Source organism: Solanum tuberosum, unplaced genomic scaffold, assembly GCF_000226075.1.
Source record: "Solanum tuberosum cultivar DM 1-3 516 R44 unplaced genomic scaffold, SolTub_3.0 scf00277, whole genome shotgun sequence".
Classification (NCBI taxonomy): Eukaryota; Viridiplantae; Streptophyta; class Magnoliopsida; order Solanales; family Solanaceae; genus Solanum; species Solanum tuberosum.
Window position 1 is genome coordinate 1 of NW_006239197.1, and position 14084 is coordinate 14084.

Sequence of the window (14084 nt, forward strand, 5' to 3'; positions counted from 1 at the left end):
TTGGATGACAATCAATACTTCTATCGTCATCTTATTCATAATTATATTTTATGATAGACATTTCTCTAATTTTGAAGAAATATGTTCTGAAATACTCTATTAAGAATATTGTCTTGTGTTCTTGAGAAAGCTGCTTCCTTCAAAATTCGTGTAGTTTATATTGAAGACATACTTGGCAATTGTAGTTTTTCCTATCCCACCCATACCACAAACTTCAGCTACACTAACTGTATCAGTCCTATTTTTCAACCACAGATTAAGGTCTTTAGCCCGAGAATCTATTCCAATGAGATAAGGCGCAATACATACAACTGAATGATTTATTTTCTCTTCAATTACTTTGATGATCTTCTCAATAAACTGTGTCTTGTTCCTACAAGAGCAGCACACAAGGACCAGACATTAGAAGGTAGAATTACAAACTTGTCATCCGTAAACAGGAACATTTAATCAAAGTATAATTGAAGACACAGTACATGGGCTGCTACACATAAATCTTGGGTAATAATGGAGCTTACCTTTCAGTTTGGCCCTGTAAAGTCATCCCCCCAAGACTAGAAACCTCTTTGAGTGCTTTCCTCCACCCTTCGATCCGCTTAGCCCATGCTTGACCATCTTCTGAATTTTCCAGCAATTTCTTTTCATGTCGAGCAAATGCTATGGAAAAGCTCCCCGATTGCTCTGACATCAGATGAATCAACATAGTAGAAAGCAGGAAGAATTGCATGTCCTCTGTTCTTTTTGTTCTCCAGGATCATGACAAGATCAAGGCACCAGCTGGAAGATGCATAGTTTTTCGACAAAACAATGATTGATCCCTTTGACTGGTGGATAGCTTTATCCAGTTCAGACTTAATGTTCTCTCCTCTTTCAATCTCATTGTCATCCATAAAACTACGAAGACCCACATCAACCAAAGCCTCATAGAGCTGGTTAGTGAAAGTTTTGCGAGTGTCTTCACCCCCTAAAACTCAAGAAAACATCATAAATACTACTAGATCTGAACTTGGAGGATTCTTGAACTTGTTCATATGCCATTGGTCAGAATAGCAAATCAAATTTGACAGCTTTTCAGTAATAAGGATTTGGACCCTTGGCAGAATGCAATCAAATGGTACAAAATTTAAGCTTGAAAGAATGATCTTTGTTCTTGTTTGGACTTATTTCTCCCTTGTGAAGTTAGACCTTGAAAATATCAATTCTTGTTCATCTTGTTGTTTTCTAATCTCTTGAGTCCAACATTCTGACTTTAATGTATGTTGGTCGATGGTTTTCATGTATTGTACTCCCTCTGTCTGAAAATATTGGTCACTTTTCACTTCTCGAGATTCAAACTACATGAATTTTGATCAACATTTTTTCTATTGATATGATACAAGAAGAATTGCAACTTACATTACTTCTTATATAGTTTTCGAATATCTAATTTTTAATTTTAAAATCTTGAATTAATCTAATATGGTTCCTACATGCTTGAATCAGAAAGTAATATGGCTAAATACTCTTATCAAATTCAATAAATACTATGAAGTGATTTAATTTGAAACTTTTGTATAGTTTTGAGAACATTATCGTAACTCACGATTAAATATAATTTTTTACTAAAACAAACCATGAGAAATCCTTGTTTAGTACATCCAATACAAAGATCAATGAAACCAGTCCACAAGGCTAGATCATGAGATTTATTTGTGATTTCTTAAATTCCAAACATGAGCACACATAATAGAAACCATAGTATTTGGCTTATACTAATCTAGTTGTTGTCCCACCAAAATTGTGACTGGAGATAATCCACAACTTTCTTGTCAACTTGGAATGCTTTTGCAAGAACATCATCATTGATTGGTGGGTCTGAGCCAAATACTGCATTTGCAACAGTGATGACACCTGGATTTTGGCTACTGAGTCCAGCAAATGCAACGGCCTTAGTCTTTCCCACATTAAATTGAAAATGAATCAGACCTATTGGAAAAACGAACACATCTCCAGGATGTAGTATCTTGGTAAAGAGTTTATTCTTCATATTTGGACCAGGGTTCGAAAGAACAAATCCAACATAGAGTGTGCCCTCAAGGACAGCAAGAACTTCAGTTCCTCGGGGGTGGGTATGAGGTGGGTTGAAACCGTATGGTGCAAAATCAATACGAGCTAAAGAAATGCCTAGAGTGTTGAGTCCAAGCAAGTTATTGACATTCACAGCAGTCACAACAGATCCAAGTTGATTTGAAGTATTTCCAGGTACATTTAACCCTGGTCTAAAGAAGTCATCTGCAGTAACATCCTTTGGATCCTTGCAAAATTTCCCATTCACGAAAACTGTACACAGAAATCACAATTAGAAAGCAAAAATAACAACAAATACTATAATAGTATAGAAAACAAACAAAAGCAGCAAGAAGTATGCAAAAGCCATGATTGAAATAAGAATCAAAGTTACCAGCAGACTTGGAATCATTAACAGCAACACAAAAATCTTGTAAAGGACTAGGATCAGATGCATGGCTTATTGAAGTCACCGCAGCCAATATGGCAATGGTTAATACAAAGTACTTGAGAGCCATAACAATTAGTTCAAACTCTGTCTATAAATATGTTGAGACAATTTACTGATTTATCTGTGTGAGAACATGAGCAGAAAGTTGTGGCTATTTATAGATAACAATTTGATCAAAATTGTCTTCAAACAAAGTGTGGATTTGGCTTCTGCATGCATCACCAAGTCTTCCATGGTGAATATTTAAACAATTATGTCATGAAGTTATGTCAACAACGTAACTATTAATGACTAAATCTTACTAAAGTAAAAAAATTGTGAACATTCGCAGTAATAACAAGAAATTTGTCTAAATAAAGCGAAGTTTGAATTGGTAAAATATTTCCCTTCCCTTAAAGTACTATTGAAAGTTTTACCTTTTCTAATAACTTTTCAATTTTGACTTTGTTACTCCTTATTTCTTCTGTATTTTTCTTATTTCCTAATACTGACCATTTCCAATGGCCCAGGGAGGATTAATCAGTCTCTGTAGTTGTTGAAGAAGGGTTCAGGATTTGGGTTTATTATAAACTAATCATCAAAGACTTGGTAATTAAGAAGCTACCTTAATTAATTCATTGTTTATTTTGGGGTTAATTTAATTTGAGGACTCATTCAAGAAATTTCATCTATAAATAGCGCTGCCATTCCCATGCAAAGTCTATCACCTTCAAGCTTACAAGAAAAAAAACTAAAGCAGTATCGTTTTAATTTATTAGAAGATTAATTATCTAGCTAATTATGGCTTTGGCCCTGAAGTTTCTTGTTATAACCATTGCCATATTGGCTTTGGCATCTTCACCTAGCACTGCCTCAGACCCAAGTCCCCTTACAAGATTTTCTGTGTTGCTGTTAATGACTCTAAAACAACTGGTAATTGAAATTAATTACTGCTCAAGTTCTAGCTTCGCGTTTAAATGAATACAGAGTGCTTGTTTTTCTTATTCATTTTTTTGATTTCTAATGTACATTTGTTTTCATGCAGTTTTCGTGAATGGAAAAGTTTGCAAGGATCCAAAACTTGTCACTGCTGATGACTTCTTCAGATCAGGCCTAAACAAGCCTGGAAATACGTCAAATCAACTTGGATCAATTGTTACTGCTGTCAACGTCAACAATTTACCTGGGCTCAACACTCTAGGCATTTCTTTAGCTCGTATTGATTTTGCACGACATGGTCTCAATCCACCTCATACACATCCTAGAGGAACCGAGGTTCTTGTTGTTCTTAAGGGAAGACTCTATGTTGGTTTCGTCCTTTCTAACCCTGGCCCAAATATGAAGAACAAGTTATTCACCAAGATTTTGAACCCTGGTGATGTCTTTGTTTTTCCCGAGGGTCTAATTCATTTTCAACTTAATGTGGGAAAGACTAATGCCATTGCATTTGCTGGTCTGAGCAGTCAAAATGCAGGAGTTATCACTGTTGCAAATGCAGTATTTGGCTCAGATCCACCACGTGGGAAAGACTAATGCCATTGCGTTTGCTGGTTTGAGCAGCCAAAATGCAGGAGTTATCACTATTCCAAATGCAGTATTTGGTTCAGATCCACCAATTAATGATAATGTCCTCTCTAAAGCATTTCAAGTTGACAAGAAAGTGATTGATGATCTTCAAGAAGAATTTTGGTGGGATAATAACTAAAAGTATAAACCAACAACTCATGTTTGTTTCTTTAAAAAAATATACCATTCAATGATGTTCTAATTACCATGGTGTGAAGATATAGTAGTATTATTTGTGAATAAGATTGAGTATCTGGACTTTTGGATTGACTTTCATTCAGGTTGATTGATGTAATTAATAAAGATTGGTTAATGATATTAAATATAGTGAATTTCATTTTTGAATGAAATCTGATGTTTCCCTAGTGATTTAGAAACTGTTGATAGAATATTGTCTATGGACTGATTTTCATTCACGTATTTTTTTTTTTCATTTTACCCATAGACCATAGTAGTAATTATTGTTGAAAACTACAAACATATCAATCATGACACATAAATAAACTAAATATATATTCAATAAAAATTGATTCTATAAAAGTAACATCGTCCACAGAGGTGGATCCACAATTTTAAGCTTTATTAGTTCAACCTTTCAAATACTTAGCATTGAACCCATCATATTTTAAAGTTATGCGTTCATATATACTATCTATTGTAATTTTTGTGGATTTGTATACACAAATATGTGTTCTTCGTCGAAAATAATGGATTCTTCCGAACCTGGTGATATCAAGCTACCTATACCTCTGGTCAAACACTCTTCCTAAATCCTTATTAAGGGATGTGTAAAAAAAACCGACGGAGAAAATATTTAGAAATGATAAATAGAAAATATTACACAATTTTTTAAATTTAGCTACCTAAACTTTACTCTTATTCATGAGGACGTACACTACCCGTGATTTGTATGAATTAGACGGGCTTGACAACGACTTCTCAATTCGTACCCTGCTAGAAACCATGTGGTCATTTAAGATAGAAATAGACAATATCATGAACTTTGGAAGAAAATAACCAAAATGATCCTTGTTGTATTGGGTTTGAACCATTTTGGTCCTTGATATATAAAAAGATGATGTATTTGGTCTCAAACCTTAAATTTAGTACTCCCTCCGTTTCAAAAAGAATGATCTCCTTTTCTTTTTAGTTTGTTTCAAAAAGAATAATCTCTTTCTTTTTTTGGTAACATTTTAATTTCAGCTTTCCACGTGGCATGTTTAAGGCCACAAGATTAAATGACAATTTTGTACATTTGACATAACTTTAATTTAAGACCACAAGATTCAAAAGTCTTCTTTATTTTCTTAAACTCCGTGCCAAGTCAAACTAGGTCATTCTTTGTGAAACGGATGGAGTAATAATTTAACTAAAAAAAAGAAGAAAAAACAAAGGTCGTTAAAGCGTGTGACCATCTCATCTAAAGGCGTGATATTAAATCGCAAGACCTTTACCAGTTCTGATACCATGTTGAAGTTAGTGACTATCTCATCTAAAAACTTAAGTTATTAAAGAGAGTACATTTTTATTAGTTAATGATATTCTCCACAGAATCAAACTAAGTCGGTTCATGAAATTCTTATCTGGTCTTTTTGAGTTACTCTGTTAAATTTAGGGTTTGGGATCAAATGAATCATTTTTATATATATATATTACAGACTATCTGTATTGAAGAGATATATTAAGGACCAAAATGATCCAACCCCCATACAACAAGGACCATTTTAGTCATTTTCTCAACTTTGATTACCGAATGAACATTTAAAAGAATAGAATAATTATAAAATGAAACTCAAAGTTGATTGACTTTGGTGGTAAATTTTGTTCAATGACCACCACCAAACAATTAGCTTATGATGATCAATCATTCAATAATTCCAAGGGTTCATATGATGTGTTTTTGAGTTTCAAATGTGAAGACACAGGCAAAACTTTCACGGACCATCTCTCCACAGCTTTAAAACAAGCCGGATTTTGCACGTTCAAAGGTGGTGGTTGTGATGATATTGATGAATCAAGAAGAGGAGAAAACATTAATTCAGAGTCAATACAAGAATCAAAGATGTGTATAATTGTATTCTCACAAAACTATGCATCTTCTGGTTGGTGTTTGGATCAACTTGTTTCGATTCTTGAACGTAAAATGAAGTTTGCATGTATGATATTGCCCATATTTTACCATGTTGATCCTTCCAATCTAAGGAAGCTCAAGGGAAGTATTGGGGAAGCATTAGATAGACATGAAGAAAAATTCAAGTGTACAAGAAATGAAAAAGAGTATTGGGAGGACAAGTTGAAGAAATGGAAAAATGCACTTAGCCAAGTTGCTGATTTGGCTGGAATGGTCCTTCAAAATCAGTACTCTCTCTTCCATCTTTGCCAAATGCTAAAAAGAGGAAAACAGAAAAAATAAATTATGTTTGTAACAAAAAGAAATTTTAAGTAGGTTTTGATTTTTAAACTCTTTTTTTTTTTTTTTTGAGGTGTTTAACAAAGACCAAAATTTATTTTTAAACACTTACTTTTACGCAAAAAAAAATAGGGTACAAAAATAAATTAAAAGTTGAACATAACCAACTTATAGTAACTTTTAGCTTATAAACTATATACTTAAAACAAAAGCAAACCCAAACACCAAATTACCATGATTTATTTGTAAAACAGTTTCTTTTTTCCTCTTTCTTTTTACGACTTTTTTTTTGGTTAAAGGAATAGGGAAAATGATATGATGTACATTGCTAGTGTATGTCTTTTTACGGTGTTGTGATTTACCAGTGTAATTATATTGATATTAATTATTATAATTTTTTTTTCTCGTAATATGCATAAATTAAATTCAAACTTAAATGACTTTTGGATTGGCTTACCCAAAAAAAGAAGTTATTTTAAAGTTACAAACAAAAAGTGAAACTTTTAAGCTAATCTTATTTTAAGTCAATTCTAACTTTAAGACAGTTTTTAACTTCTAAAGTGTTTTGGCAAAAAAATAACTTAAAATAAATCAAAAATGACTTAAAATAAGTCAAAAATCAAAAGTAGAGATGTCTCCTACTTTTTATTATTTTGACTTAAAAATCATTTCAATTTGACTTTTTATTTTAATTTAAAAGCTACCTTTTTTTTTTTTTATGTCAATCCAAAGAGCAAATGACATAAATGGTCCCTAAACTATCCTAGTTGGTTTAAAATAGTCCCTTAACTATACAGTTGACGGATATGGTCCTTTAACTATCCACCTTTTTGTCAAGTTTGGTTTCCATCCACTTTTTATAAAAACCATCAACAAATGTGCAGCAGTTTGGTGACGTTTTTGGAGCTGTGTTTTGTGCAGTTTGGTGCTGATTTTGGTGGTTGGTGCTGCTGTTTGTGCAGCAGTTTGGTGACGTTTTTGGAGCTGTATGTGCAGTAGTTTGGTGACGTTTTAGGAGGTGTTTTTGTGCAGTTTGGTGCTGATTTTTGGTAGTCTGATGCAGCAGTTTGATGCTGATTTTTTGGTGGGTTGATGTTGCTGTCTAGTGATGTGTTATGTATAGTTTGGTGTTGATTATGCAGTTTTCTGCTGGTTTTTTTTGGGTGTTCTAGTGCTGCAATTCGATCAAAATTTGATAGCTGCTATTTTTTTGTTGTAGTTTAAGTTATTTTCTGCACAACAATTATTGAAAACAGAGCACTATAGTTCAATTTAGTTGCTGATATTTGAATTTTTCTACAATTTTAGTTGTTGATTGACTTAACGGTGTTAACTAACAGTAAAAAGTGGATGGAAACCAAACTTGACAAAAAGGTGGATAGTTAAAGGACCATATCCGTCAACTGTATAGTTAAGGGACTATTTTAGACCAACTAGGATAGTTTAGGGACCATTTATGTCATTTGCTCTCAATCGAAACTAGCTCTTTAGTCTTTCAACATGGGCCATTAAAGAACATTTTTGAATCAGTCAAGAAAATCTTCACTACGTATCCTAAAATCTTTTAAATCCATCAAATTCGTTTTCCATATTGGATAAATGATATGTGGCTACGTTTAATCATTTTCACGAGGGGTGGGCATTCGGTACTCAGTTCGGGTTTTTTAATTTTTGGATTTGGTAATTCGGTAATTGATAGTTAAAAGTAAATATCAAATACCAAATTTTTAAATTTCGGTTTGGTAATTCGGAAAACGGTAAATTAAATTTGGTATGGTATTCGTTAATACCATATTGAAGTTATAGTCAATTGTATTACAAAGTTAATACTATTTCTCCAATCATTTTTGTTTTCTTACGTGGACACACAATATAATAGAAGATCAACAAGTAAGAAGACATTAAAAAAAACAAATTGATACAACTAAAAGACATGTTAGAACTAAAAACACTTTAATTTGTTAGAACTTATATGTTTGATTTTCTGTAATATTTATATGGATATTTCAGGCATGAATCCACTTTCATCAAGAAGATTATTAACGTTATCAGCACAAGATTAAGTCGTCCAGCCTTATATATTGCTTCTTGTTCAATCGGAATACATCGTAGAGCGAGGCCCATTAATTCTTGGGTTCAAGCTGATGTATCGAACAATTCGAATATTGAAATACTTCTAGTTTGTGGTATTGGAAAAACAACAATTGCCAAAATTGTTTACAATTTAAACTTTGGATATTTTGAAATTAGTTGTTTCTTAGCAAACATAAGAGAAACTTCAAAACTCCCTAATGGTCTCATCACTTTACAAAAGCAACTTCTTTCTATCCTTCTAAAGAATGAAAAGGTAAAAATATCAAGTGTTGATGAAGGAATCATCAAGATAAGAAATGCTTTATGTAATCGAAAAGTTCTTCTTGTTCTTGATGATGTTGATGAACCTGATTTGGTTGAAGCTATATTTGACATGAAAGATTGGTTTGGTTTTGGAAGTAAAATAATTGTGACAACTAGGCACAAAAGCTTACTAAGACTTCAATTAGGCCATGAGGTACATGAAGTTGGAATTTTGTACACAATTGAAGCAAATGAGCTCTTCAATTTTCATGCATTTGGTCATGAAAACATTAATCAAATAAGTGAAGATAAATGCTACAAAGAATACTCAAAGGAAGTGATTGAATGGTGTGGAGGACTTCCATTAGCTCTTCAAGTTATTGGTTCTTCCTTGGCTGGAAAATCTAAGGATGTGTGGAGAAGTGCAACAGAGAAGTTGAGAGATATACCTACAAATAAAATTGTTGACAAATTGAGATTAAGTTATGAGTTGTTGGAAGATGATCATGATCAGAATTTGTTCCTTCACCTTTCTTGTTTCTTTGTGTGGATGAAAAAAGATTTTGTAGTTAGGATATTAGATAAATGTGAGTTTTACACATTGGTGGGATTACAAAATCTCATTGATAGAAGTAGTTTAGTGACAATTGATGATTATGTAAATGATATAAGAATGCATCAATTAGTACGTGCTATGGGAAGAGACATCGTTCGTAGAGAAGCACCTACTGATCCTGGAAAGCATAGTAGACTTTGGCACCACGCAAATTCTTACAATGTCCTAAGAGGAAAAACAGTAAGTACTAAGCATGTGTTTATTGAATATTTAATTTTGTCACCTTATTCCCAAATTGGTGTTTCACTAGGTATGTGCTACCTCTCATGCATCAACAACACAAGTGTATCGGATGATTCTTCCCATCAAACAAAAAGAAATCACCTAGCACTTTGGTTGTATGTGGAAGTGGAACTTATATTTCTTTTTTGATTCTTTTGAGTTTTATATTAGGGAACAGAATCAGTGCAAGGGATGGTACTGGACATGCGTATGATTAAGAAAGAAAAGTACTCTAGTCCTTTAACATCAGTGAAACAAAAAATTTCCACAGCTTGGAGTACAAAATTGGGCAATTCTAGTTTACAAGATCATGTGAAAACTGATGCCTTTGAGAAAATGCACAAGCTACAATTTCTCAGATTCAACAAAGTTCAAGTGAATGGAAGTTACAAGAATTTTCCAAAGGGATTGAGATGGCTATGTTGGAGTGGATTCCCAGAGGAGTGTATACCAAATGAGTTTCCAATGAGAAATGTTGTGTCTATCGATATGCGATACAGCAGCTTGAAACAACTTTGGAACGGATATAAGGTATTGTTCATTCATTTTATTGAGCTACGTACATTTCGTAGCTAGTGATTATTTTTTTTAACTCCATTCCAAACTATCCTCAAAGTATCTCTGGTATATATTTATGGGCAAAATTTGACACTCTAAAATATGACTAATTGTACTTAACAAAGGACTTGTTTTGATATTTTAGTTTCTCCAATACCTAGAGATACTGGATCTAAGCCATTCTTAAGAGCTCATCACAACACCAGATTTGTCGGGGCTTCCCAATCTTGAAATGTTGATACTTGAACATTGTACCAAGTTAATCAATGTTGACGACACCATTGGATGTTTGCAAACACTCATCCTTTTGAACCTTAAAGATAGTCAGAAACTAAAGAGCCTCCCAGATAGCATATGTAAGTTAAAATGTCTCGTGATACTTGACATCTCAGGCTGCCCAAATATTGAATACCTACCAACAAGAGCTGGATAAATTGACATCACTAAAGGAGCTTTATGCTGATGGGATCAATTTGGGGGCCCAAACATGGTATTCATCTTTATGGTCTTGGGCCTGGAAACAAAGGGTATCCCTTATAGTTCATGAAATCCATTTTCCAAGGTCCTTGCATGTGTTAGACATTGCAAATTGCAATTTATCTCTTGATGCTTTTAAGAATGTTGATTTAGGCATTGTGAGTTTGCTAACTTGTCTAAATTTGGAAGGAAATCCAATTAGCAATCTGCCAGATAGCATTAAGAATCTTACGAGGCTTAAATATCTTGGCATTTCATATTGTACAAAGATCAAACGTCTCGATTGATTACCATCAAATCTCAGTGAGTTAAATGCTAGTGGATGCATATCCTTGGAGAAAGTAGCTTCTAATTGTGCGAAAGGGTATCCAGTAGAAGGTTATATAAATTGCAACAAACTTATTGAGGTGGAAGGTGTGTTCAAGTTAGAGCCACTGGAAAATGCAGGTGCTCAACTGCTTGCCTTCATGGGAATTTCAAATTTACAACCTATGACTAGTATGATGGTTTCTCTTTTATTTGGTCGTGTGAGTAATATTGTTGGGAAAAAATATCCAAGCTTTGTACGCGATGACGTAGCAAGCTTATTTTCACTATCACCTAACAAGCTCCCCCCACAGGTCTGTCTCTTTTTACATGATTTATCACATGCACATTTTGTTGAATATAATACAAATCTAATTAATTTAGTGTACATGATGTCTCAGATATTGTATCACTGTGGTGTTTTCTCAACATTTTTGCCTGGCGAAAGCGTACCCAATTGGTTCCGCTACAAGTTCACAGATGCAGCAGATGTCTATTGCACCCTACCAAATAATAATGTCAATAGCCATAGAGTAATAAATGGACTGAGCATTTGCTTTGTATACAAATGTCCAGAAGCATACATCAACGTTGGCTTGTACGATGGACCAGCAATTTGGTTACGAAATCAGACAAAAGATTTGAACTGGGCTTTTTATCCTGCTTGGTTTGGCCTTCCAGAAGATGATCAAAGTGGGATGATGTGGTTAAGTTATTGGAAAGTTGAGAATTTATTTCAACAAGGAGATGTTATTGAGGTTATGGGGTCTCCTCAGTTTGCTGAATTTAAGGAGCTTGGTGTCAAAATCTTCTACCTTGATGAACAAACAGAGAATTATTATGATTCTAATGTGATGATGAGTACTAAAAGTAACAAGCCATTTGAAGACATCCTAGGCTACTACTTTGATGATGAAGTAAATACTTACTACATTTGTATTTGAGATTAGTCTTATTTGGTTCATCAAAACCACCTGAACAATCCCTGTATGAGATAAGAAGCAGAGTCAAATTCATAATCTATAGTTGGGTTCACAATGAATGTGTCATTTTTTACTTTTCTTAAATATTTGATCTTGTCTACTTCATCTATATATATATATATATATATATATGTTTACTATCTATAGATCTATCTAGTAACGTTAAAAAGGTAGAAAGACTACAATAAAATAGTAACGTGTTGAAAGATGCAAAAATCACTTTTATAAAATTAGATTAGACTACTAGTCCATAGTAAGTGAATTATCAAGATTTTTTTCCTAGTTTAAACGAAAAAGGGCCAAAAATACTCCTGGACTTTTTGGAAAGGTTCAAATATACCCCCATTCACCTATTTGGCTAAAAATACTCCTCAATCCACCTTTTGGGTCCATTTTCCATTTTTATCCTTAAGACTAACATTTTTTTTTCTTTTTTAGTTATTATTATTATTATTATATAGTCGAAGTCTCAAGTTTTCATTCAACTATATTCGGCAGGGGAGGATCTACTCAAGGGTGCCATGCCACCCACGAGCTTCGGCGGAAACTTTATGTATGTAGGTATATATAGAGTCTATATATAAATAAAAAACCCGCCACCCATAGTACCAAAGTATTATGTGGTGCACGCAGAAAAAGGCTACTTTCTTTATCTTTAATTAATTTTGTAAGTGTGAAATTTAGCCTAATTCATCCTACTCCTAACATTAGATATTATTTTTCCATCCTATATTAATTATTTACATTTTACTAAAAATAGTTATTAAAAATTATTTGTCAATTAACAAAATTAAACAACAATTTGTTAATTTTTTTTTCATTATCCTAACAATTAATTTTTCTTGAAAGTGTAAACAAAATTTGTAAAAAATTACAAAAATGTTTATCTTAAAGATTAAAATAGTAAACTATCATTTTTATTTATAATTTCTTAAAGAAGTAAAAGAAAAAGTTAATAACTAATAGAAAGAGGTATAAATTGTTTTTTTCTCTTCTCAATAATTTCATAAACACTTAAATGCCATCAAATATTCTCCAACAAGAAAATATAACAGAAAGATCATTAGTAATTTTAACCAATAATCATATAAGTTTTGGTACTATTTTTCATGTAACCCAAAATCGAAAAACATCCATAAACTCCTACATATAACATACTCTCTCAATTTATATGATATTTTTTTATTCTTGAAATTCAAGCTACGTGAAATTTAATTAAAATATTTTAAAATATTTATTATTAATACATTAACATGATAAGAATTGCAACTTATGTTTGTTCATAAATATTACCTTCTCGCTAAGTTGCAATTCAACCAAAAACATTATTAGTTGTGATTCTTATCATGTTTATATAATTTTAAAAAGGGAACAAAAAAATACACCTTATAGCTTCACTTTCAAGAACAAAAAATAACCTATAAATTAATGGAGAGAGTAAAATGAAAAAAAAAATGAAAAATTGGTTACTTATATTTATATTTTGTTGAGTGACAAGTAATTTTAAATAACTATTTATGTTTATCCTAAAAATAATACAATTGATTTTGTATGAGGTTAAAAATAGATATCTTAATTTATCTTAGTTTAACTCTTTTTTAAATACGTTAATTATTTGACTTTTAAATCAAAATTACTATTAATATATTTATCTTTATTTGATTTTTGACAAATGAACATTATGAACCACCATAAATTTTTCTTAAACAGCCTACAAGCATTTTTTTAAAAAATTATACATGTTTATTCCTATTTTATTGATTGATTTCTCATATAAATTGAAAAGACGAGTAATTCGAATCAAACATAAAGTTAATTTAGGCGATGAGTCCGTTTGGCACCCAGAGACTCTAAATTCTGGATCTGCCTCTGATATTCGGTACTACAATAATACTACTATTAATAATACTGTTCTGTTCCTACATGATTGGATCAGAAAGTAATATGGGTGAATACTTGATCAAATTCAATAAATACTATAATGTGTTTTAATTTGATGCGTGTGTATAGTATTGAGAACATTGAAGTAACACACAATAAATTATGACTAAAACAAATCATGATAAATCCTCGTTTAGTATATCCAATACAAAGATCAATGAAACCAGTTCACAAGGCTGGATCATGAGATTT

General features: G+C 32.3%; 2 protein-coding genes and 1 pseudogene across 2 annotated transcripts; 2 read left to right on the forward strand and 1 right to left on the reverse strand.

The window, feature by feature from the left end:
- Positions 1–1725: 1725 nt before the first annotated feature.
- Positions 1726–2603, reverse strand: LOC102584547 (germin-like protein subfamily 1 member 20). The gene is made up of 2 exons (XM_006358397.2): positions 2441–2603; positions 1726–2319 (listed from the first exon to the last, which is right to left on the reverse strand). Exons 1-2 carry the CDS (start codon positions 2562–2564, stop codon positions 1757–1759), a joined length of 687 nt encoding a protein of 228 aa, XP_006358459.1. The 5' UTR covers positions 2565–2603; the 3' UTR covers positions 1726–1756.
- Positions 2604–3227: 624 nt separating this feature from the next.
- Positions 3228–4318, forward strand: LOC102584875 (germin-like protein subfamily 1 member 14; annotated as a pseudogene).
- Positions 4319–5870: 1552 nt separating this feature from the next.
- LOC102590694 (TMV resistance protein N-like) lies at positions 5871–11912 on the forward strand. The gene is made up of 7 exons (XM_006358497.1): positions 5871–6386; positions 7374–7438; positions 8463–9585; positions 9799–10158; positions 10578–10675; positions 10967–11282; positions 11370–11912. The coding sequence occupies exons 1-7, from the start codon at positions 5871–5873 to the stop codon at positions 11910–11912; spliced, it is 3021 nt and encodes a 1006-aa protein (XP_006358559.1).
- The last annotated feature ends 2172 nt before the right edge of the window (positions 11913–14084 follow it).

What these genes read in the sequence shown, in the direction of transcription:
- LOC102584547 (XM_006358397.2), bottom strand. Translation starts at nt 2,564, where the DNA reads ATGGCTCTCAAGTACTTTGTATTAACCATTGCCATATTGGCTGCGGTG. An exon ending in TAATGATTCCAAGTCTGCTG is followed by an intron (nt 2,320 to 2,440) that starts GTAACTTTGATT and finishes TTCTGTGTACAG; the next exon opens with TTTTCGTGAATGGGAAATTT.
- LOC102590694 (XM_006358497.1), top strand. Translation starts at nt 5,871, where the DNA reads ATGACCACCACCAAACAATTAGCTTATGATGATCAATCATTCAATAAT. An exon ending in AACTTTGGAACGGATATAAG is followed by an intron (nt 10,159 to 10,577) that starts GTATTGTTCATT and finishes TTGACATCTCAG; the next exon opens with GCTGCCCAAATATTGAATAC. An exon ending in CTAACAAGCTCCCCCCACAG is followed by an intron (nt 11,283 to 11,369) that starts GTCTGTCTCTTT and finishes ATGATGTCTCAG; the next exon opens with ATATTGTATCACTGTGGTGT.